The sequence below is a fragment of the Bactrocera dorsalis genome, chromosome 3 (genome assembly GCF_023373825.1).
Source record: "Bactrocera dorsalis isolate Fly_Bdor chromosome 3, ASM2337382v1, whole genome shotgun sequence".
NCBI lineage: Eukaryota > Metazoa > Arthropoda > Insecta > Diptera > Tephritidae > Bactrocera > Bactrocera dorsalis.
This window is the reverse complement of record NC_064305.1, coordinates 43,285,909-43,312,216: the sequence shown is the minus strand read 5'-3', so window position 1 is coordinate 43,312,216 and position 26,308 is coordinate 43,285,909. Positions and strand designations below refer to the sequence as shown.

The 26,308-nt window shown below is 40.8% G+C and overlaps 2 protein-coding genes across 17 annotated transcripts in view; one reads left to right on the top strand and one right to left on the bottom strand.

The window, feature by feature from the left end:
• LOC105232674 (phosphatidylinositol phosphatase PTPRQ) overlaps positions 1–26,308 on the bottom strand; it is an 862,901-nt gene that overhangs the window by 753,058 nt on the left and 83,535 nt on the right. For 14 of the 16 annotated variants that reach the window (XM_049451209.1, XM_049451203.1, XM_049451205.1 and 11 more), the window contains one exon: positions 13,192–13,330. In XM_049451209.1, the coding sequence (XP_049307166.1) occupies positions 13,192–13,232 (41 nt within the window). In that variant the 5' untranslated portion in view covers positions 13,233–13,330. Of the gene's footprint in view, positions 1–13,191; positions 13,331–14,978; positions 15,157–26,308 lie in introns of those variants that run through there. The other 2 variants (XM_049451210.1, XM_049451214.1) reach the window with 2 other exon arrangements.
• LOC125777147 (uncharacterized) overlaps positions 1–26,308 on the top strand; it is a 495,194-nt gene that overhangs the window by 449,300 nt on the left and 19,586 nt on the right. The gene's annotated exons all lie outside the window — the stretch shown is intronic.

The following is a 26,308-nucleotide window of genomic DNA, read 5'->3' as shown; positions in this document are numbered from 1 at the left end:
ATGAACGAACCATCCTAACCCGGCCGTTTGCTGCCACTGGTATCGACTTTGCTGGACCTTATGACATCAAGAACTACACTGGGAGGGCATGTCTAATCACCAAAGGATATATATGTGTATTTGTATGCTTCTCAACTAAAGCAATACATCTCGAACCCGTTAGCGATCTCACTACGCAAGTCTTCCCAGCAGCATTTCCCGTTTCTTCTCGAGGCGTGGATGTCCCGTCATCTTTATTCCGATAACGGAACAAACTTTATAGGAGCTTCACAGTTGCTAATTAAAGATCGGTGTGAATTCCTACAGACACTTCGAACTACATCTCTCCATAGTCATTAAAATATCTCATGGTACTTCAACCCACCAGGAGCCCAGATATGGGTGGATTGGGAAGCAGGCGTAGATTCTCAAAACCTCATCAACACTACTTCACAGCGAAGGAATCAAACCAACACACAAAACGGATTGAAATATTTGCAATTACAAGAATATGTATGTATATTAAAAACTGAATTGTAACACTATCCAATAAGTAATTAAGAATAATTAACCAGTATTGGTAACACATCCAATCATATATTAAACTCGAATTTTATAACGTTCACACTTAAACGAAGTACTTTTTGTTCAAAGCAATCGGCCGACATACCTCGACATATACGAGTACATGTATACATAATTCGCATCGTCTACTTCGTTTATTTACGCACTACATATAGTTTATGAGAAAGCTTTAAATCAGCGTTGTCCACGGCCTATGCGCACAATAGCGCACGGACAGTGCCAGACACCTCACATCAACATGTCGCGACAAGTGTCTGTGAAAGCACGATTGTGCAACTGTATTCAACTTCGTAGGCAAGCAAAGCAGAATTTTGCGATCAGTTGACGCTAGAATAACCAACACAAGCATAACGTGCACACAGTCACGTTGGACAACACTGCTTTAAATCGATTAACAGACTGTATCATGACAGTATGTATCTGCTAATATCAAATTTAAACCTTATACATAGCCAGTATTTCATGAAAACTCTGTTTTGAAAATAAGCAACATCATATGTTATTAACCCCTTGTTGACCAAACCAAGAATAAAGGCAATTATCTTAAAAGTTTTCACATATTTCCATTCGTAGTCATATATTATTAAGCAATAAAAACAATAAAAAAACGTAAAGGACATCTTGGTATAAAAAAAGGATATGGTACTTAGAAGTATCGTCGGGCTTGAGGAGCTTATATCATTGCAGCACAAAAATATTCCGCAGTGTTGACATTTCGAATGCGGCTTTGAATGAATTTTTTTAAACTGCACATTTCACATCTTCCTCGACTTTAATCAAATGTTGGCCAATGTATCCCCAAATTACCTAATCGGACATCTTTCGGTACTGACTCACTTTTACCACGACGTTTTTTGCTAGCGTGTGTTGGTGCAAGACTCAACCTGCGTTTGTTGGCACCAACATCCTTTTGCGTCATTAAGCCTTGTGCAACTGACCGCCAATATTGGCCAATGTATCCCCAAATTACCTAATCGGACATCTTTCGGTACTGACTCACTTTTACCACGACGTTTTTTGCTAGCGTGTGTTGGTGCAAGACTCAACCTGCGTTTGTTGGCACCAACATCCTTTTGCGTCATTAAGCCTTGTGCAACTGACCGCCAATATTCTAGGAGAGTAATCTTATCATGGATTTGACAGTATACAATGTAGGAATTAACGAAAGATATTTCCAAAAGCCCCGAAAACAATCTATGCCACCGTTTTTTCGATCGCCTGCCTATACCGTAGGCACAACGCAGCTGATCAGCATGGTCCACTCCACCCATAAAAGAGTTGTAATCTTTAATCACAGTTGGGCATTGGACTTGTATTGCTTGGCCTTTACGATCTCTTCTCTGGACACTCGTTTTTTCAGTGCCATGGAAATTGAATGCCAATGGTATCGGCTTTTTATCGATCCATTTGAAGAAAGTTACACCGTTCATAGTTGTTCGTGAATCGTATTCTCCTCTTTTTATTTTCTTGTCCGATTTCATGTTTGAAGGAAGTCCTTTCCGATTTCCTCTAACTGTTCCGCATGCAAAGACTTGGAGAAATTCGAGTAGCCTAACTGACGTAAAATAATTATCAAGGAACACGTACTTGTTCTTGCCCCATTCCTCTTCTCTGAGAGATAAAACTACTCTCTCCCCGAGACCATATCCTTCGTATTTTTCTTCGACAGCTTCATCCTTTCCTTGGTATACAGAGAGCTTTTTGAATTAACCCCGTTGATCCGCAAAGCACCTTAATTTATAACCACGCTTAATTGGTTTCATAGGGCAATATTGTTTTATGGCACTTCTACCCTTGAAAAGAATCATAGATTCGTCAACTGATAGCTCCATGGTATACCTGCTGAAAACGTTGATTTAGAGCTTCAATCATAGGGTGAATTTTGAATAGCCGATCCTTATTGTTTTCTGGAATTTTAGAATTTTCATTTACATGCAAAAAACGTAAAATCAAATAAAATCTGTTTCGGACATGGCTTTTGATACTACGGGGACTGCCAGATCTTCACTGATACTCCAATAATGACGATAACTTGGCAGCTGATGGTAGCCTATACAAAAGTTTATGCCAATAAATGCCAATAGTTCACTTTTTTGTAGATTCAAAGTTTTATTTTTTTGTACCGCATATAAATTTGAATGAAATATGATTCCTTCCATAATGGCTTCCATATAAGATACGAAAAATTGTGTTGGCGTTTCCATATCCTGAAAAAACCAGTTACTGGTCCCTCTAATGAGTCAAATTGTGAAACCACGGTGGGTTTCTCAACTTTTTTCCATTTTCGCAACGGTTCTTCAAAAATTGTGGTACGGAAATTTTCCGACAAAATATTTGTCTCTTCATTTTCTTCTTCCTGAATTTGATTTAGAACTTCAATCAAAAACTAATCTTCGTCGTTCGGTGAAGTCATCACCTCTTCATTTTCATCTTCACTCTCAATATCCGTATTTTGTGCATTATCAATTGGAATTTCTTCCAAAATGGAAGCAATTTGATTTTCTGTCAAAAATCTGCCGTGAACTCCAGCCATTATATTATATTATCTGTATAAACCTGTATATAAGGAAATCAGTGTTGTGTGTAAAAACAAGGGCCAACAGAGCCCGACGGTACTTACAAGTCTCCTTCAGAAAATCTAATATCACTGGTAAACAAAAAAGTTAGACTCCTTTGCGTCTTCAATAATAAATGCCAAATTAACAAAACTTTAAGTTTCTCTTTATTTCCTGGAGAAATTTTAAGAATTTTGCAATATATGAGTAAAATAATAAAACACTTTTTTTTTTACGACCGCACTATGGAAAACACTAACTTGAAATGAGCATAGAGAGCGAAAAATTCGCGAATATTACAAAAAGTACTGTTATATGTGTGCTTTATTTTATACTTTAAAGTACCGTTGGTCTGATTGCAGGAAGAAGTTCAGCGATTCTGTTTAAAACAGAAAAATTCGAAGTGGTACTGGAGAGTACCGTCAGACAACAAGGGGTTAATCGAAAATAATAATAAAACTTCATTCGTACGGATTCATTTTATTTGTACTTTTATGTATCTATTGATTGAGGTAGTACGAAATATGCCGGGTCAGCTAATATGTAATAAAAACATAACCCCTTGTCTAATATGCGAGATCTCAAACATCCACTTTCACTTTATACCTTATGTTTTGTTAATTCTGTAAGCGTTCTTAATTAAATTCAAAGGGTATCTATTCTGGTATGGTCAAAATATTAATTTATATTTATTTATGCCCATATAATTTATTTTAGAAAATTTAAATGAAGTAACGGGTGATTTTTTTGAGGTTAGGATTTTCATGCATTAGTATTTGACAGATCACGTGGGATTTCAGACATGGTGTCAAAGAGAAAGATGCTCAGTATGCTTTGACATTTCATCATGAATAGACTTACTAACGAGCAACGCTTGCAAATCATTGAATTTTATTACCAAAATCAGTGTTCGGTTCGAAATGTGTTTCGCGCGCGTGTTTTGTTCAGCGATGAGGCTCATTTCTGGTTGAATGGCTACGTAAATAAGCAAAATTGCCGCATTTGGGGTGAAGAGCAACCAGAAGCCGTTCAAGAACTGCCCATGCATCCCGAAAAATGCACTGTTTGGTGTGGTTTGTACGCTGGTGGAATCATTGGACCGTATTTTTTCAAAGATGCTGTTGGACGCAACGTTACGGTGAATGGCGATCGCTATCGTTCGATGCTAACAAACTTTTTGTTGCCAAAAATGGAAGAACTGAACTTGGTTGACATGTGGTTTCAACAAGATGGCGCTACATGCCACACAGCTCGCGATTCTATGGCCATTTTGAGGGAAAACTTCGGACAACAATTCATCTCAAGAAATGGACCCGTAAGTTGGCCACCAAGATCATGCGATTTAACGCCTTTAGACTATTTTTTGTGGGGCTACGCCAAGTCTAAAGTCTACAGAAATAAGCCAGCAACTATTCCAGCTTTGGAAGACAACATTTCCGAAGAAATTCGGGCTATTCCGGCCGAAATGCTCGAAAAAGTTGCCCAAAATTGGACTTTCCGAATGGACCACCTAAGACGCAGCCGCGGTCAACATTTAAATGAAATTATCTTCAAAAAGTAAATGTCATGAACCAATCTAACGTTTCAAATAAAGAACCGATGAGATTTTGCAAATTTTATGCGTTTTTTTTTAAAAAAAAGTTATCAAGCTCTTAAAAAATCACCCTTTATATAAAAATTTCAAACCTTCCCTTTATAACGTTTAGATTGGCCAATATGTAAGATATCTTAGCGCAATTAAGGGGTTACATGGGTTTCCTCGGGTAAAAAACAGCGTTTATTCAACAATTTTTTTCTCATATAAAAAAATAAATATTTTATTCGAATTTTTTATTGTTACAGACATACTTCTTCTTCTTTACTGGCGTAGACACCGCTTACGCGATTATAGCCGAGTCAACAACAGCGCGCCAATCGTTTCTTCTCTTCGCTACGTGGCGCCAATTGGATATTCCAAGCGAGGCCAGGTCCTTCTCCACTTGGTCCTTCCACCGGAGTGGAGGTCTTCCTCTTCCTCTGCTTCCCGCGGCGGGAGTGTTTTCATCCATCCGGACAACATGACCTAGCCAGCGTAGCCGCTGTCTTTTAATTCGCTGAACTATGTCGATGTCGTCGTATATCTCGTACAGCTCATCGTTCCATCGGATGCGGTATTCGCCGTGGCCAACGCGCAAAGGACCATAAATCTTGCGCAGAACTTTTCTCTCGAAAACTCGCAACGTCGACTCATCGGTTGTTGTCATCGTCCAAGCCTCTGCACCATATAGCAGGACGGGAATTATGAGCGACTTATAGAGTTTGGTTTTTGTTCGTCGAGAGAGGACTTTACTTTTCAATTGCCTACTCAGTCCGAAGTAGCACCTGTTGGCAAGAGTAATCCTGCGTTGGATTTCTAGGCTGACATTGTTGGTGGTGTTAATGCTGGTTCCTAAATAGACGAAATTATCTACAACTTCAAAGTTATGACTGTCAACAGTGACGTGAGTGCCAAGTCGCGAGTGCGACGACTGTTTGTTTGATGACAGGAGATATTTCGTCTTGCCCTCGTTCACTGCCAGACCCATTTGCGTTGCTTCCTTGTTCAGTCTGGAGAAAGCAGAACTAACGGCGCGGGTGTTGAGGCCGATGATATCAATATCATCGGCATACGCCAGCAGCTGTACACTCTTATAAAAGATTGTACCTGCTCGGTTCAGTTCTGCAGCTCTAATAATTTTCTCCAGCAGCAGATTGAAAAAGTCGCACGATAGGGAGTCGCCTTGTCTGAAACCTCGTTTGGTATCGAACGGCTCGGAGAGGTCCTTCCCGATCCTGACGGAGCTTTTGGTCCCGCTCAACGTCAGTTTACACAGCCGTATTAGTTTTGCGGGGATACCAAATTCAGACATTGCGGCATAAAGGCAGCTCCTTTTCGTGCTATCGAAAGCAGCTTTGAAATCGACGAATAGGTGGTGAGTGTCGATTCTCCTTTCACGGGTCTTTTCCAAGATTTGGCGCATGGTGAATATCTGGTCGGTTGTTGACTTTCCAGTTCTGAACCCACACTGATAAGGTCCAATCAGTTTGTTGACGGTGGGCTTTAATCTTTCACACAATACGCTCGATAGAACCTTGTACGCGATGTTGAGGAGGCTAATCCCACGGTAGTTGGCGCAGATTGTGGGGTCTCCTTTTTTATGGATTGGGCATAGCACACTTAAATTCCAATCGTTGGGCATGCTCTCATCCGACCATATTTTGCAAAGAAGCTGATGCATGCTCCTTATCAGTTCTTCGCCGCCGTGTTTGAATAGCTCGGCCGGCAATCCGTCTGCCCCTGCCGCTTTGTTGTTCTTCAGGCGGGCAACTGCTATTCGAACTTCGTCATGGTCGGGCAATGGAACGTCTGCTCCATCGTCATCGATTGCGGAATCGGGTTCGCCTTCTCCCGGTGTTGTGCTTTCACTGCCATTCAGCAGGCTGGAGAAGTGTTCCCTCCATAATCTAAGTATGCTCTGGGCATCGGTGGCTAGATCACCTTTGGGGGTTCTACAGGAGTATGCTCCGGTCTTGAAACCTTCTGTAAGTCGCCGCATTTTTTCGTAGAATTTTCGAGCATTACCCCTGTCGGCCAGCTTATCAAGCTTCATACTCACGCATTTCGGCCTCTATCTTTTTCTGTCTGGAAATGCGTATCGTTTCCCTCTTCAACTCTCGGTATCTATCCCACACGTATTGTGGTCGATCGTAACGTTGCGAGGTAGGAAGCCTGTTTTCTCTCCACTGCGACACGACACTCCTCATCGTACCAGCTGTTCTTTCAACCTTTACGAAAATCAATAGTCTCGCTTGCAGCTGTACGTAAGGAGTTTGAAATGCCGTATACACTATTAAATAAAAATCATCAAAAAAATTTTATCTTCGAACAATAGAAGCGCACTATCAGTACAACAAACAATAACAACCCCAATAGTTATTTACTAGTAAACAACCAGCATCTCAATAGTATGAGCAGCGATAAGCATAGCCTATATAAGCAACTGGAACAATAGCCTCGAGGTCACTTTATCATTATCGACTGCCGAGTAACAAGTTACCACTTGTAACACTTGTACAGTTTAAGTGTAATATATTCGATATTGAAGTACATATGAATACGATTAAATATTATACAAATAAAGGATCAGTCAGAACTGACTTAAAGATATATATTTATTTTATTCCTAACGAGTAAATAAATTAACTCGCTCAAGCGTCTGTGATCGCATCAAAGGGTGACGTAGCAGATAAATTTGCTACTGCAGACACCATCGCGAACTTCATGAATTTTCAACAAATTAGCATGGTAGCTAATCTAGCACCCCACGCAAACAAACACGGAATAGACCACGCTAGAGGAAGTAAGAAAGGAAATCGCCGAATTGACGAGGCAAAGAGAATCCATGAAAAAGCACCGATCACAAAGACTCAGCCGAGACAAGTCCGAAACACACGTCAGGAGTGCGTACTTGCAAACCGATTATGCTGGTATCGCCATAAATTTCGGGCTGTTCTTATAATAACAAGCGAAAGACTATTGGAAACGAAAACTGCAGCGCCCATCGGTAACAGAACTCCTGCAGTTACGCACTGCTTCAAACTCGTCGACCGACTTTGTCAATATATATTTTTAATAGGCGACGGGGCAGATGCATCGGCAATTCCCACAACCACTAGAAATAACAAAATGAAACAACAGTTAAATTATTTGCGGCAAACAGCACCCTAATTACCGTATTCGGCGAACTGCTCTTAAAATCAATTTGCGACGACCAAATAGTGTGCGACGCATCGTCCGGAAACATAAGACCATTCATCACAAAGAAGTTCCATTCTGAAGTGTTATGAGCTACTCACAGGATATGGAACGCGCTACAGCTAGACCTTGGCCTGGAATTCACAACGATAGAATTGCATTCACAAGAGCTTGCGAACAAAGCCAAAAGACAAAAATCATTCGACTTACATCTACTCCTTTTAAACACTACGTATCGGGAGACTCGCTATTCGATCACATTAATGTCGACGTTGTAAGAACCATTTCCCTTACATGCACTAACAACCGTTATTGTCTAACAATCATGGAACGTTTCTTGAGATGGCCAGAAGCTATACCTATACCCGATATGACATCATTAACTATTGCAAAAGCTCTCATCGCCACATGGACCGCAAGATTTGGAGTTCCAGCCGTCATTACATCAGATCGTGAACGTCAATTTCCATCTACCTTATTTACAAAGCTAACAACGTCGCTTAGCATAACGCACCTGAAGACAACACCATATCACTAACAAGCAAACAGCTAGAATTAATCTGCGGTACAACGCTTCGAATTCATTCAGAATTTTTCATACACGACAGCTAAATTAAAACGCAGTCAGAGTCAAGAGTAAAAGTAGTAAAAAATTGAAATAAAAAAAACTAGAAAATAATTCTCTAGATCAATTAAAGCCAGCATATCAACTGAATGGAGACTTACTACCACAAACCACAAACTCCTGGAACTCTATCAATGTGTGAGATATTTAGTTGCTTTAATTGAAATTCAGGGATAATATTTTCCTGACAAATGTGTCGAAAATACTTTTGAATACTTCCCTTAGCTCCCATATACCTAAAACAACGATTTGGGAACTTCCAAGTGACTTTATAATGTGAGGGAAAGTTTATAATTTAAGTTATGAAAATGAGAGAGCGTGTTTTGTGGTTGTTGTTTGCGTAGCCGGAAAATTTTTCCAAGTTGACAGTCCTTGGCTGGATAAAAATCCGGGTCCGTTCCGGTTACGTAGACCCGACAGCCGTGGGAACGAAACAAACATGCAAAGAAATTATGTTGTTGCTGCTATAACGGTTATCAATCTCCGTTAAGATGGTAAGGGTTATCTGTGTTGTCGTCGACGTCATCTAAAGGGAGGCTCAGGAAACGTGCTGGTTCGACGGGGTCGGACTAAAGGGAAAAGGGTGTTAGATGGGTGGGGTTGGTAGGGCATGCAAAGAAGTGGTCAGTGCCATGCGGAGACTCGTTGCATGCAGGACATACGTTGGGTATGGGGATGTTCGAGTCTCAATCACTGCGGCAGTTTGGCAAGGCATCATATTCGACGCAAAAAGTTTGCAATATAAGTATCAGCTGAGTATCTGCAGAAAAACAACACTGTCGCAATATTGCTGCAGTTATTTGCTTGCTCGAACATCCCCTATGTCATGGTCAATTCCGGATAAGTAGAAGTTTAAACTGCTACAATATCCAAAACGAAGTTGCGCCAGGGTCACTCGCGTTTCTCTCGGCAACTGGAACTCTTCGTCTGCGATAGGTGGTGATTTGACTCCAAGAACGCCATTCACGGGAAGGGAGTCGGTAAAGGTGTTGATGGCTCTACTGTGAATGGCGGTCAGTATCTGTCGAAAGTCAGTTGCGTCCGAAGTCCGGTCGGCTAATGTACGACGTCTTCGACATAGTCAAGGAAAGACCTCTTGATGCTCCTAGGAGGCGGTTCCGCTCCAAGCAGATGGCTGCAAGTGGGATTTCTACGAAAACATCCCAGCAGGAACCGACCGGCCGATTGCCTTGTATGTTGCTAACAACTTTTCTTTGTCTTTTCCCCATGTGCTGCCGGCTAGCGACTTGAGGATTTTGTTGCGGCTCTGTAACTTAGCGATAATCGCGGTTGTATGGGGAGTGACGGAACATAGACTATCAAAGGTTACACCTAAAATCTTAGGGTTCTTGACAGTCGGAATTTTGACGCCATCGACTGCAATATTAAGTTCAAGTCTATACTCCTTCGTTCGTAAAAATGGTCGCTGTGGATTTGGTGGTGGAAAGTGTGAGGTTCCGTGGAAAGGTCGGAGAGGTAGTTGTTTACTTTCGAACACATGCCATCGATTCCATTGCCCGAAGTCAATATCATGCAATCATCTGCGTACGAGGTTATGGAAACCCTCTCTGGTGGCTGCGGGAGTTTCGAGATGTAGAAATTAAACAGTAACGGGGAGAGGACACCACCCTTCGGAACCCCCTGTTCAATTCTTCCAAGCTTAGATGTTATCGGACGATAGAACTCCTTTTTGTTGGCGGATTTCCCAGGTTTCAGTAGTGGGACCACTCTTCCGACTTTCCACACATCGAATATTTGAAGAGTGGTCAGAGACAGGTTGAGGACCTTGGTGAGATAACTTACTCCCGTCGAGCCTAGATGCTCTAGCATTAGCATGTTAATTCCATCAGGGCCAATGGATTTGGAGGATTTTGATTTGTTGATGACACTCTGAACCTCCTCAACGGTGAAACTAAGTGGCGCGCAGTCATTTAGCATTTTGCGCAGCCGTCGGTTAACACATCATTTGCCTTTGTCTACCGAAGTGTGCAGTGTCAACTGTCGGCTAAAATAGCTCGCGCACGTCTTCGGGTCCGAAGAGGCATGACCATTGAATTGAACTTCAACTCGGTCGTTATGTCTCTTCCGGTTAGACAAAGCTTTTACAGTAGCCCAAAGCTTACTCACAGCGGTGGAGAGGTTGCAGGACTTCAGGTGCTCTATCCATTTCGTCCGCTTATCAGGATTTACCATACGCCGAATCTCCAAATTGAGATCCCTTATTCGGGATCTCCGGGATCGGCATGGCGTAAAGTATCGCGCTCATTAGCTAAAATGGCTGCTTCAGCTGGGAAATTGGGGCGGATTTCCGCTAGTCTTCCAGCCGGGATGATGCGAGCGGTTGCTACTGCGATCACCTTGCGGAATCGAGATTCGCCAACGCATACGTCCGTAGGAATGGGTAAAGCGTTGAAGGTGCTCTCGGTAAATTCTGTGAATCCGCCCAGTTAGCTTTGTTAAAGTTAAAGAAGGTACGATTGTCCACAGAAACAAAATCAAGAGGTTTCTCGATCGAGGTAATTACGGGCAGATGGTCTGATGCGAGAGTTGGCATAGGTCGCCAGGTTAGCAGACAAGCACTAACAATGGTAATATCGAGCGAGTTATTACAGGTGCCCATAACTCTGGTGGGGGCCTCATCATTCATTGTGCAGAATGTCGAATCGTGACAGGCAGGTTTGCCAAAGATCGTGATGCGCGTTAAAGTCGCCTAGTACCAGACGGTTTTCACCACGAAGTAGCGGGCCTATATTCCGTGCAGGCAGCACGGTTGCATTAGGGCAACATGTAACTGGGGGATGTATATATTAAATATTTCGAGCTTGACATCGCCTGACCGGATAGCTATACCCTGATATTCTAGGGTAGTATCCCTGCGGTCGATGTCTTCATCGATTAGACGATACTGCACGGTGTTGTGCAATATGAAGGCTAGGCCACGACCATTATTTCGCTGGCGATCTATACATACGTATTACGTTGAAACCGACACAATTCAGAAGATCTGAGCGGCTGTTTAGTTTGGTGTCTAGGACCGCAGCTATCGATACGCGTGCCCAATTCATAAGTGCAACTATCTCCTCGATCTTGCTCTGGAGTTCGTTGCAGTTAAATTGAAGTACGCGGGTTTGTCGCGGGTATCCATGGGTGATCCTGGGGGTGAGGGAATGATGTTTAGGTGGTATTGGTTTTAGCTGCAGAAGCCGCAGGGGCGGTTTTCGCGCTGGGTTGTTGGTTGGCGACGGCACTGTTGTGTGTTGCGGGGGCAGACTCCTGCAGCATGGGGCAACGTACGTCTCCCTCCACTCACGTGTGGTGCGCTGGCCGGAACACGCCGGGAAGTGACACCAGCCAGTGCAGGAACTCACTTAACTGATGTAACGTCCGACGTATAACGGTCTGACACACGGAACAGACTGTGCGAGGAGCCAAGAGCTGCTGATTGGTTCTCGCACGAGGATTGGAGCGGGATGAAGGTTGGAGGTCCTCTGTTGGCCATTCGGGGTGAGTGACAGCGTGGCGAGTGAACTATGTGCAGATTGTACAGCCGCAGAGGCTAGCGTCGCAGTATTGCTACGGCAACATGGGGCCACGTAACTTGTGGTCCACTCCCTGTGAGTCTTAAGGCCTAAGCAGGTCTTAAGATGGCTCCATTCATTGCATGTATTACATCTGACCGAGGTGAAATTTAGATGGAGCCGTTTTGCATAAACGCAGCGGAAAAATTCCTTCGGGACCGGGTTGGCAAACATAAAAAACGCATATGCATTTACAAATTTTTTGTCGAAAATGTCGGTTAGTGTATAAATTATTTATATACATATATATTATTATATATATATACATTCGACAAAAAATTTGTAAATGCATATGCGTTTTTTATGTTTGCCAACCCGGGCCCGGAGGAATTTATATAAATATATATGTATATCTGGTGCTGGATTTTGATATTTGGTTGACGCTCTGCACCTAAAGGTTTCGATTCTTCCAAGCTGCAAGAGTATAAAATTTTATATTTTTCAATATTTCCATTACAAAACATATACATATGTACAAATAAATATTCTAAAACAGACTATACTCTCCGTTGAGAGTCGCTGCTTACCAAATTTTTAATCAATTGAAAATTTTTTTTCGGCTCTTCTACAAAATATGTGTACATTTGGATCTGCTAATTGACCATAAAAGTATTTTTGAAGTTATTACTTAAATAATAAAAATGCAGAAGACAAGAACTTTCCTCATTAAGAGTATATGGTAATTCCTGTAAAATGCATAGTTACGAATAAATAAATAAATTGTCGAAATTTCATTGACCTTGACCTTGACCTGGATAAAATTCTGATGTACGGACTCAACTCGAAAAATTTCAAAATTTCGTTTCCATCTGTTTGAATTTTAATTTTTTACCGTTTGCACACAGCCTTAGTACGAAAAATTTAGAGTAACAAATTATGCAAAAAAACTTGGCATTTGTATACGCTTGTATTCCGCAATCTTATAACAAATATTCTCCTAATGTAAATTATTTAATAATTTAATACTAAGTATCTATAATGCAGCCAGAAATTTGGCAAGTATAGTTTTATGTAATATTTTTTTCAATAATAAATATAATTGATAATTTTATCAATATGCGTAAAACCATTAATAGGCCAATTAAATGTACTTACCATGTATCTTTTCCGAGGTAATCAATAGTCACTCCACCCATCAGTTTACATTTGACGTCCACAATTTCATACTTTTCTGTGTCGTTTACGAAAAAAGTAATCCTTTCAGAATAAGTGTTACTCAGAATAACAAAATCATCTAAAACAGAAACAATGTTTGTATTTGGAATTCATTAAAATGGAGTATGGTGTTATCGCAAATGTACAAATAATAAACAAATACGATTAACTAAAAAAAACATTTCAAATTCAAATTACATATGTACATATATTTATTCAGGCTTTACAGTGATTATTTACATATAATAGATACTTATACATCTTAAAAAATATATTAAATAATCATAAAATAAAAAAACTAAAAATATTTCATTTATTATGTACATACATATGTTAATCTAGACCTGTAAATTGTTAAAAACACATATTATATGTGCTATATATGTATGTATTTATAAAATTAAATTTAATCGGCGAGCTTTTTTCGCAGCAAATATGCCAATAACTTCTTTTGTTGGCACATTTATACGGCGATGAACCGACATCAACGCCAAACCATTTAATCTTTCCGTGCTTGTTGAGTTTCTGAGGTACGTCTTTAACCTCTTCATAGTTGAAAAAGATCGCTCTGTCTTCCGAGCTCTTATGTAGTAACTGGAAAAGTTACCAAAATTTTTAAAAGAAAATGCGTATTTGGAAATAAATCTTTATTGCAGGCTTCAAGCGATTCTATTGCTGAATTAGGCATGTTTATTTCGGGTTTGTTGCGCAAATTTTTGTTTGCCAAAGCTGCAAATTAAAGCAATTGTCTTTTAAAAAATTTTCATAAAATGAAAAGGTGTTTTCGTGAAATACTGTGCCAGCCTTTACACACTCTTTTGGTAGCAATTTGTAAAGTTGTGTCACTGTCACATTATGCTTTTTAAATCTGAGTTTTAATTGGTTAATGAAATCATCTAAAAGTGGAAATAAAATGGTTATTCGGTAGTATATTTTTGGATCTTTTTCAACTATGTTTGCGCGGTTTTGCTGTCGCCCAGTTATTCGAAGCAACGCTATTGTTTCACCCAGAAACTCAAGCAAGTTCTCAGCATCTTTAAAAATATCTACGAACTAGTGATGAGCGATATTTCACTACCGGTGATTTTTTCACTGTGATTGAAAAATCGCAATCGCAGTTCGAAACTGTGATCGCAGTTCGAACCTGTGAATTGCGATCGCAATTCGAAACTGTGATCGAAGTTCGAAACTGTGGTTTTTAATATTTTCCCAAAGATTAGGAAACTCGCGTTAATTATTTGGTCTTGAAAATATTAAAAGCGGGTATTCTAAACAAACAAATTATCAACCACACTAATGGCAGTTCCTTCTAAGAAATGTGTGAAACCATCATACCAACATACAAATGAATTATGCAATACGCTCTAAGTGTCGGGTAGCCGAACCGCTCTAACATTTACGAAAATGTAGTGAAAAGAAAGGCGGAAAACCTACGTAAGTGGTAAGTGGAAAAGACCCGGACTCTTATTCGGCCAAACAGTGCCAAATTGGCAGAATCTGCCGCTACAACAACAACAACGACGTTTGAACGTCGACTTAGTTGCGATCGCAATAGCAATATAAAATCACAGTGATTTAAAAATAGCAATCACTGAAATCACGGATATCGAAAAATCATAATATCGCTCATCTCTAGTGAGTTTGCACTGGGCCACTAGTATGATTTTGCCAGTTCGAGTGACTGGCCAAGTGGCAGGATCCGATATATTGGCGACAACAGTACTAACGTCATCTAGAATTTGTATTGGTTGTACATCACCAATGGAGTCATCCGGAGCAGCATTTGTAAGTGTGTTACAGCTTATCATCTCACTTTGGGAAACTTTGTCCACAATCTCTTGTACTAATCAATTTTTGGAAATCAATAAAATCTGCAACAAATTAAACCTTTAGGTCCAATAATTTCTAAAAATAGATAAATACAATAAAATTTACAAATCAATCAACTTTAAACAGACTTAAATCGTATATTAGGGTTTTTATGCAAAAATAATTGAGTTATTATTCGTTTTTTTTTTTTTTAAAGACTTCGAACTTTTTTGTATTAGCTTGGCATAGGCTAAAATTTTAAGCACCTGAAATGTCGTACTTTGGTGTACACATAGGTGTACGTAAAACGTACGCCAATCGACAAATAATGTACATAATTACAAACAACAAATATTTTTTGACAAGATGTTATTTTATTTATTTATTTATAATAATTCATATAACAAAAGGAGTTTTATTATATAAATACATAAACGCAGCACTGGCTACGAGGCCTTCAGCCGCCTTGTAATTATAACTAGGTAAAAAATTCTATTTGCTAAGGGTTAGTAAAGGTGTAAGTTGCTTAAATATTTTTTAACAAATCGTTGGTTTTTAAGAATCTATAAACAATCATAACATTTTTTTCTGAAGGTTCACTTAGTAGTTTTATGAGATCAATGTTGCCAGAGTTGTGGGCTGTTGAGTGAAGCATCGGACAGAGTGTGAGTAAGTGTTTGATAGAAGCGGTGTCCTCGCAAAGGGGGCAAATGGATGGGCTTTTACCCGATAGTAAGTGGGCGTGTGTTATGACAAGATGTAAATGATATACTTTCTGAGATATTTCAGTAGAAAATGTAAAATAAAATAATGGATTTTCTACAAAAAATTATAGGTATTGCAATTATAATAATATGTATAACCAATATTACATTTTTTAGAAGCCACTTATTTCTCCGCCACCCCACGCCAAACATTTAAACAAACAAATGTTACCTCTTTATTATAATAATTATAGATAGATAAAAGTACTTACCTAATTAAATAATCCGACAAAAAAAAGCAAATAAGTATATTCTTTAAGTAAATTCTTTTACACCATACAACTTTTTAGATAAAACTAATGTCACTCGATAGTAGAAACGGATAGTGACGAACATAGCATCGCAATGGAACATGGACCGTCTGGTTACTACTTCGCGTCTGTTTGTTTTAAAATAATTGTTTTGTATATGCACCGATTTTATGAATGCGAATGAGCTGAGTTTGTTACGCTTCGCTAAAACAACGCTAGCTCTTTTTAACCAACAAGTTAAAAGGAGATAGACAATGTGTTTTTCTATGATTGGGGATTCCCCGTAAAATGAACTCCGATTGAACAGATAGTGCGTTCCATTCAAGTATTGCTAACATAAAAAAATCCGCTTAATTAAGGGAATTTACGGCTAAGCTGACCTCAAACTATGAGCACGAGCTGGGGGGCGCCCCTTTTGACCGGCGCCCTGGGCGGTCGCCCAACCGCGCCCTACCCTAACACCGCTACTGGCGACGATATTAAGTATGCTTTGCGCGTGCCTCTGTTAATGACAGGGCGAGTCTGTCGGAAATCTCCAGCAAATGCAAATGTTATCCCGCTCATGGGAGCAAAGGAGTTTCTAAGGTCTTTTAATGTTCTGTCCACGACTTCTATATGTGCTTTATGGCTCATGGTGCATTCATCCCACATAATCAATGAGGCGTCTTGCACTTGTTAACCAAGAGCCCAATTTCTGCGGTTAAAACATATTCATTGTTGTTCAAGATTTATGGATAACGGAAGTTTAAAAGATGAACGAGCAGTTTTTCATCATTTAGAAGAGTTGCAGCAATTCCTGACTAAGCAACTGCTATCCGTATTTTCCCTGATTACCTTATTTTAGCAAGTATTAAATTTGCAAGAAAGGTCGTGCCGGTACCCTGGCGTATCTTAAAAGAAAGTTTTGTTTTTTTGTTAGTCACGCTATAACTCGCCCTTTTCTGTGTGTTGCAGCTTAGCTAAATGTTAAATAACATTCTCTGTTATAAATAAGTAATGAATTTTGAAAATTAAAAAGTGGCCCGTAACGAAAAGGTCTACATATATCATCGTACCTTAATAATTAAAAAACCATTAGTCTTAGAAACAAAAATGTGGTGTGAATATTTCGCTTATATAGCCAGCTGGCGGTAATGACATTGAGTTCGTGTCGGGGCCGAGCGGGGCGGCGGGGAAGACATACTGCGTTAACTGTGCGAAACCGGCGCACTCGCTTGTTTCTCTTCAGCGTAAATCGTGACTCCGACTTTATAGCGCGGTGATTCTTTCGTGTGTTTGTCAAGTTTATTTAAAGCGATTGATTTATACAAAAATAATTGTAATTTGGACAGTATTTATATTTAAAATAACCAGAAAGTGATAATAAATGTATAAACTTTTGCTATGTCGGCCTCAGCTCGTGCAAGAACCAGCCAGAAATATAAATTACGGCTATCGTTACAAAGAGGGGGCTGTGGGCCACGCATAGGTACCCCAATGTCCGGCGTCGAGCGAGCGAGACGGTTTCGGGAACGTCGCAAAGCTGCTGCCGCCTACCTCGCGAGTACCTCTACCACTGGAATACCTATACTTATGGACGTAACGAATGAACAGACGATCGATATATCTATTGGATTTGCCACGAAACTGAGATATGTCAATATCAGTAGAAGTGAAGCAATGCAAAATCTTTGGCGTTCAGCGGACAAACACTTCAAGACGGTATTTGAAGCCAATCCGTTTGGTTTATCTTACACCGTTTGTGATCGACTTTGGTTCGAAAGAGACTTAAAAACAACGAAAATACCCGACGAAAATGTGACGGAATTTCGCTACAGTACATGTAGCAAATCGATAGATGCCAATAAAATCCCAACGCTGTCGCGCAAAAACGGTTTTCGTTATCCTCCAAAGCCGAACGGACTGCCGCTGCTTGACCCAAGCAGCATTCGATTGATTTCACCGTGGTTACAATTTATGCAAATTCGTCGATTACGCTACGAAGGTCGGCCAGGTAATCAATGTACCTATCGATGTAAACAACATGGTGCATTGGTGCAATTACCGAGGCGAATAGGCGAAGATATTGCTTTTAATGTCAACACAAAAAAGAAACTTATTCATAAAGCGAATTACTTCAGTGGATTCGTACGTAGATCAGTTATCAAGGCCTGGCTGCGTTATTTGGTAAACTAACCGCTGTACCGCTGGATATATCGGGCTCGAATTTCAGATTCAGTCTGTCGACCCCAACTGAATGAATTTGGCCTCAACTACGTACAAACATCACCGACAACATTAGGCAATACCACTATAGACTATATATTCACCAGAAATATTAATATTGACATTATGCCGTACGTTGCTTATTTTACATATCACAGACCTATGTTAAATAAAATTGTTGTCGAATATTAATCGTAATAATAAGTAATTTATGTTTCTATTATATACCTGTTCTTTTGTATTAAAATACTTAAAACAGCGACAACCTGTTTTCATTTAAATCTTTTTTTTTTAAACCGTCACAGCCTCAGCCGAGTTTTTGAATTTACGCTTGTAGGAAAGTCGGTTAAAAATGAACAATTTCCGAATTTTTTTTTACAAACTATCCTAATTGGATTATCTACAAAGTGGTTCAGGCTATTTTTCATTTCATACAACGGTTTAGTCAGATTTACCGAACAGGCAAAAAACTGAATTTATTTTTTTTATATAAGATTTTAGGAAACTATCTTAAATAACTAAATATAAGGGTATATGTATGTGTATATGTTTGTATGTACGAGTATTGCAGCATATTGTTTATGCTGCCTGATATGGAATTGTTTTTAACTATACAATGTAATACATGTGTGTGTGTGTGTTTAATGTTATCTGATCTGGGTTTCTAATTTTAAATTTATGATTTGTGTTTACCAATTCAGTTTACAATTCTTATATGCATTTTTATTATTATTGTATGCACATTGCATATAAATCCATATGTCTGTTTATGTACATATGTATGTATGTATGTTAAATATATTTTAAAATAGAAAGCACTCGTCAAACACTCGACATAATGGAACTGGGGGACGGCATTTCAAACTCATTGCGTGCAGCTGCAACCGAAACCATTGGTTTCAAAAAAAAGCAAAAGAACAGCGGAGAGAAAATATACTGCCTACCTCGTAACGTTACATTCAACCACAACACGTGCGGGATGAGATAGATACCGAACTATTGAAACACGGCGGCGAAGAACTGATAAGGAGCATCCATCAGCTTCTTTGTAAAATATGGTTGGACGAAAGCATGCCCAACGATTGGAATTTAAGTGTGCTCTGCCCAATCCACAAAAAGGGAGCCCCCACGATCTGAGCCAACAACCTTCTTCTGGAGAAAATAATTCGAGCTCCAGAACAAAACCGGGAAGGTACAATCTTCAAAAAGAGTGTACAGCTGCTGGCGTATGCTGATGATATTGACATCATTTTCCTTGACAATCGCGCCGTTAGTTCTGCTTTCTGCAGAATGGACAAGGTAGCGAAGCAAATGGGTCTGGTGGTGAATGACGGCAAAACGAAATATCTCCTGTCATCAAACAAACAGTTGTCGCACTCGCGACTAAGCACCCACGTCACTGTTGACAGTCATAACTTCGAATTTGTAGATAATTTTGTCTACTTAACAGGTGCTACTTCCGACTAAGTAAGCAATTGAGAAGTAAAGTCCGATCTCGGCGAACAGACACAAAACTCTATAAGTCACTTATTATTCCCGTCCTGCTATATGGTGCATGAACGATGACAACATCTGATTAGTCGATGATGCGAGTTTTCGAGAGAAAAGTTCTGCGAAAGATTTAGGGCCGTTTGCGCGTTGGCCACGGCGAATATCGCATTCGATGGAACGATGAGCTGTATGAGATATACGACGACATAGTTCAGCGAAGTAAAAGACAGCGGCTACGCTGGCTAGATCATGTCGTTCGAATGGACGAAAACACTCCAGCTCTGAAAGTATTCGACACAGTACCCGCCGCGGGAAGCAGAGGAAGAGGAAGACCTCCACACCGTTGGAAGGACCAAGTGGAGAAAGACCTGGCCTCGCTTGGAATATCCAATTGGCGCCACGTAGCGAAAAGAAGAAACGACTGCTGCGCTGTTGTTAGCTGGGTTATAACCGCGTAAGCGGTTTTCACGCCAGTAAAGAAGAAGAAGAATTCACTTAATTAAAACATCAATCAACTCATGTCGAAAAGCACAACAGAACAAAGGCAAATGAAAAATTGGACAAAATGAAATCTCAATACCAGCGGCTAAACTATATTTTTTGCTTTTTATTTGGAGTGTGTAAGCAGCCACATACCATTTTCCATGTAAAAGACATGAACTTTCAAAAATTAGGCCGGAACTAGCAATAGATGATTATTGCAAGAGCTAGACAGAAAAGAAAGAAAAGGAACATAAGCCGCTTGAACTCGAACGATAAAATAAATTAAATATTAGCAGTATTCGTGAAATCAGTATACTCTCGCCTTTGAATCTGCCACCGCAAATTATTGCTTCGAATAAATTGGCTGACAATTTTTATATAATTGCAACCTTTTGCTACAGAGAGAATAGTTTTGTTCATCTAAGGGTTTTTTGGATCACCTGAAACTAATGAAGATAGATGTAGGGTTATGTATATAAGTTAACATTTTAGTCTGCCTTGTTCCATTTTTAGAACTACTCCACGCTAGCCAGTAAGCGCGGGAATAGTCCGTGTCAAAATTTTCCCATTAACTTGCAAATTCTTCGCTACAACAACAGGTTCATATCTCAACGCAGCAATAGCACTGTTGTCCACAAAAATACAACAACCCCCTAATTGGATGGTTACGCTACAGCAATATGAAATGAAAAATAGATGAAAACGGATGATACTAAAAGCATGATACACCAATATTTAAATACGCCAAAGGAATTAAATTTTATCCTCAAAATGGTATGAGAGGGTTTTTAGTTAGGTGTAAAAATTCGAACTGTGAAATCACATATCTAGAGACCTGCTCTGATTTCAACAAACTCTCGTACGTGACTTTCCCATGGCATTAGGATAAAGCTTTGGTCGAATATTGTATTGAGATGTGTCACTTTATGACTAAAAATTGCGTAAATCGAATCAAAACTGTTCAAGCCCATAAGTACTCAATATTTAAACCCAGCGCTTATAATTGACTTTTTACTAAAATATCGGTAAATGTGTGAGATATGTAATTGAAAGGAGGATGGAGTCATGTGCAGAAGTTCACGCAAGTGAAGAAAGTTCTCTGATCGCCATTCACTTGGGAGTGGCCAGAAACGATTCTTTTGCATACGACTCAAGCAGCTCACGACTTCCGGTCTTTGACCAAGTATCCTCTGGGTAGCCTAAGAACATCCGTTTGAAGGCGAGCTAACGTGAGAAGGCGAAACATCCCCTGCATAGGGTTGTGCGCTGGGTTTGGGACCCGCCACGTAAAAAAACACCCCCAATGAAAAGGAACAACAAGCCTCGGATGAGTGACCCCCCTTTTGATGATGACCATGGCAAACGAAATAAGGACTACGAATTGAGGGCATGCACCTGGAATATCCGGTCACTTAATTGGGAAGGTGCCGCTGCCCAGCTGGTTGATGTCCTCGTGAAAATAAAGGCTGACATCACCGCCGTCCACGAAATGCGATGGACGGGACAAGGACAGAGACAAGTAGGTCCTTGTGACATTTACTACAGTGGCCATATAAAGGAGCGCAAGTTTGGTGTTGGATTCGTGGTGGGAGAGAGACTCCGTCGCCGAGTACTATCATTCACTGCGGTGAATGAACGTCTAGCCACAATCCGCATCAAAGCGAGGTTCTTCAACATATCGCTGATTTGCGCCCACGCCCCGACGTAAGAGATAGACGATGTGACCAAAGATGCCTTCTATGAGTGCTTGGAGCGCACTTATGAGAGATGTCCCCGCTACGATGTCAAAATCGTGCTTGGCGACATTAACGCCAGGGTGGGCAAAGAAGGCATCTTTGGCACTACGGTCGGTAAATTCAGCCTCCACGACGAAACATCCCCAAATGGGTTGAGGCTGATCGGCTTCGCCGGGGCCCGAAATATGGTTATCTCTAGTACTAGATTCCAGCATAAGAAGATCCATCAAGCTACCTGGCAGTCTCCGTATCGAAAAACTACCAACCAGATCGATCATGCTGTGATAGACGGAAGACACGTCTCCAGTGTTTTAGATGTGCGTGCGCTCCGAGGTCCTAACATCGACTCGGACCACTATATTGTTGCAGCCAAGATTCGCACCCACCTCTGTGCATCAAAAAACGCACGCCAACAAACACAAGGAAGGTTCGACGTCGAGAAGCTGCAATCACAACAAACAGCCGAACGATTTTCTACTCGGCTTGCACTCCTGCTCTCTGAGAGCACTCGTCAACAACTCGGTATAAGGGAACTGTGGGACGGCATTTCAAACTCCTTACGTACAGCTGCAACTGAAACCATTGGTTTTCGGAAAGTGCAAAAGAACAGCTGGTACGACGAGGAGTGCCGTGTCGCAGCGGAGAGAAGACAGGCTGCCTACCTCGCAACGTTACGATCGACCACAACACGTGCGGGATGGGATAGATACCGAGAGTTGAAGAGGGAAGCGAGACGCATTTGTAGACAGAAAAGGAAAGGTGCCGAAATGCGTGAGTACGAAGAGCTTGATAAGCTGGCCGACAGGGGTAATGCTCGAAAAGTCTACGAAAAGATGCGGCGACTCACAGAAGGTATCAAGACCGGAGCATACTTTTGTAGAACCTCCAAAGGTGATGTAGTCAGCGATGCCCAGAGCATACATAAATTATGGAGGGAACACTTCTCCAACCTGCTGAATGGCACAACACCGGGAGAAGGCGAACCCGATTCCCCAATCGATGACGATTGAGCAGACGTTCCATTACCCGACCATGAAGAAGTTCGAATAGCAATCACCCGCCTGAAGAACAACAAAGCGGCAGGGGCCGATGGATTGCCGGCCGAGCTATTCAAACACGGCGGTGAAGAACTGATAAGGAGCATGCATCAGCTTCTTTGTAAAATATGGTCGGACGAAAGCATGCCCAACGACTGGAATTTAAGTGTGCTATGCCCAATCCATAAAAAAGGAAACCCCACAATCTGCGCCAACTACCGTGGGATTAGCCTCCTCAACATCGCATATAAGGTTCTATCGAGCGTATTGTGTGAAAGATTAAAGCCCACCGTCAACGAACTGATTGGACCTTATCAGTGTGGCTTTAGACCTGGCAAATCAACAACCGACCAGATATTCACCATGCGCCAAATCTTGGAAAAGACCCGTGAAAGGAGAATCGACACACACCACCTCTTCGTCGATTTCAAAGCTGCTTTCGACAGCACGAAAAGGAGCTGCCTTTATGCCGCGATGTCTGAATTTGGTATCCCCGCAAAACTGATACGGCTGTGTAAACTGACGTTGAGCGGCACCAAAAGCTCCGTCAGGATCGGGAAGAACCTCTCCGAGCCGTTCGATGCCAAACGAGGTTTCAGACAAGGCGACTCCCTATCGTGCGACTTTTTCAATCTGCTGCTGGAGAAAATAGTTCGAGCTGCAGAACTTAATCGAGCAGGTACAATCTTTTATAAGAGTGTACAGCTGCTGGCGTATGCCGATGACATTGATATCGTCAACCTCAACACCCGCGCCGTTAGTTCTGCTTTCTCCAGGCTGGACAAGGAAGCAAAACGAATGGGTCTGGCAGTGAACGAGGGCAAGACGAAATATCTCCTGTCATCAAACAAACAGTCGTCGCACTCGCGACTTGGCACTCACGTCACTGTTGACAGTCATAACTTTGAAGTTGTAGATAATTTCGTCTATCTTGGAACCAGCGTAAACACCACCAACAATGTCAGCCTAGAAATCCAACGCAGGATAACTCTTGCCAACAGGTGCTACTTCGGACTGAGTAGGCAATTGAGAAGCAAAGTCCTCTCTCGACAGACAAAAACCAAACTCTATAAGTCACTCACAATTCCCGTCCTGCTATATGGTGCAGAGGCTTGGACGATGTCAACAGCGGATGAGTCGACGTTGCGAGTTTTCGAGAGAAAAATTCTGCGAAAGATTTATGGAACGATGAGCTGTACGAGATATACGACGACATTGACATAGTTCAGCGAATTAAAAGACAGCGGCTACGCTGGCTAGGTCATGTTGTCCGGATGGATGAAAACACTCCAGCTTTGAAAGTATTCGACGCAGTACCCGTCGGGGGAAGCAGAGGAAGAGGAAGACCTCCACTCTGTTGGAAGGACCAAGTGGAGATGGACCTGGCTTCGCTTGGAATATCCAATTGGCGCCACGTAGCGAAAAGAAGAAACGACTGGCGCGCGGTTGTTAACTCGGCTATAATCGCGTAAGCGGTGTCTTCGCCAAGTAAGAAGAAGAAGCTTTTGCCACCATCGCGAAAAGACGCTTGTCAGCAAAAACATGCTCGGGGAGATGTAATGGTGTTTGCTTTTATGAATAAAGCGAGTTTGACTGTTGAGAGTGCACTTGCATTCATGAATGAAAATGTTGTTGTGTTTCTCTACAAATTTGGGCATCGACTATTTGGCTGCCATATTGACTTGTAACGCTGCTGATGCTCTTTCAGGCATTTGTTGTTTTTGTAGAACAATATTTGTAATTTTTGCGGCTGACACATTCTACATGTGAACGCATATAAGTATGTATGTTGTGTATGCATTATTTGTGTGTGAATGTCATACGCACGTACTTGTATTTATGTATGTACATACATATGAGCAGCGCGCACTTGTTATCACTGATAACTGATTCCATAAAAACCGTACATTTGGAAATTATTCTACCACTTTGCCATCCCCTTCAAAGTAGTCCCCTTGGGCATCTATACCGCGATTCCAGCGCGCTTTCCATGCTTCGTAACATTTCTGGAACGCTTTGACTGGGATGTCGGCGAGTACCCTCGTCACGATCACCTGGATGTCCGTAATCGACTCAAAATGGGTTCCTTTGACCACCGATTTTGTTTTAGGAAACAAAAAAAGTCACAGGGTGACATGTCGGGGGAATAAGGCGGCCAATAGAGGCCAAATACTGGGACACGCATGTCGTGATGAAGGATCCAGTTACGAGCGATGTCTCGGCGTACACTGTTGACTCGTTTTCGAAATCTTTCGGCAATAGTAGACTTTGATTTTTGTGGACGATTCCACGGCTATCAGAAAAGGCAATAACCATCGTTTTCACCTTCGACTTGCTCATGCGAGCTTTTTTCGGGCGGGGGGCGCGCGGAGACAACTATTGTGAGGCACGACTAAGAGCACTATCACCATACACTCTAACAATTTTAGCGTACGTTTCCGAAGCTGTTTCACCCAATCTGACGCAAAATTTTATCGCGACGCGTTGCTCTTGATTTCTGTTTTCCATTTTCGTGACGAGCACTGCAAGCACACGTCTACTCAACTTGACGCAGCAGGCGAACTAAATAAGCTAGAGCGATGGTACATATATCAATGGAGAGGGGAAGGATGCCGAAAAAAAGAGAAAGGGAATTTCAAGGTCACAGGTTTACCACAAGCGCGGCAATGAAATCAATATCATTACTTCATTGTCAAACCTCGTATTTTATTCTTATAATATTGTATACAAGTATTATTATAGTTTGTTATATACATATATAATGAAGTACGCACATAAGTATGAACATATTATTCATAGATATGCACAAGAAGAATTCATATGAATACACATGTCGGCATGTAAACGTATAAAAATATATTCAAAAGAGCTATCATATGTCTGTAACAGCAATATATAATTCGATTGGGCGGCTAACAGAACTGATATAATTGTAGTAAGGAATACACAATTTTCGCTGCTATTTAGCAGAAATGAGCAAGTTCTCTGGCAGAGATATATGTAAAACGACTGAATTCATACGAGAATAAATAAAGAAAAATGCTTTGAAGAAAAATATACGAAGTCACACAGAGAATGTAAAAAAGCATTCTCTGAGTCACATATGCGTGATTATTTTGTATTATACTTGTATGAACCATTGTTTTCCGAAAAATGGTAAAAATTTTACTTTTTTTTACAAAATCGGGAAAAATTAGGTAAAAATAATTAAAATTTTATTTCCTTTAATTTTATTTTTTAATTTTTAAATAAATTGATATTTCGAATAAATTATATTTATT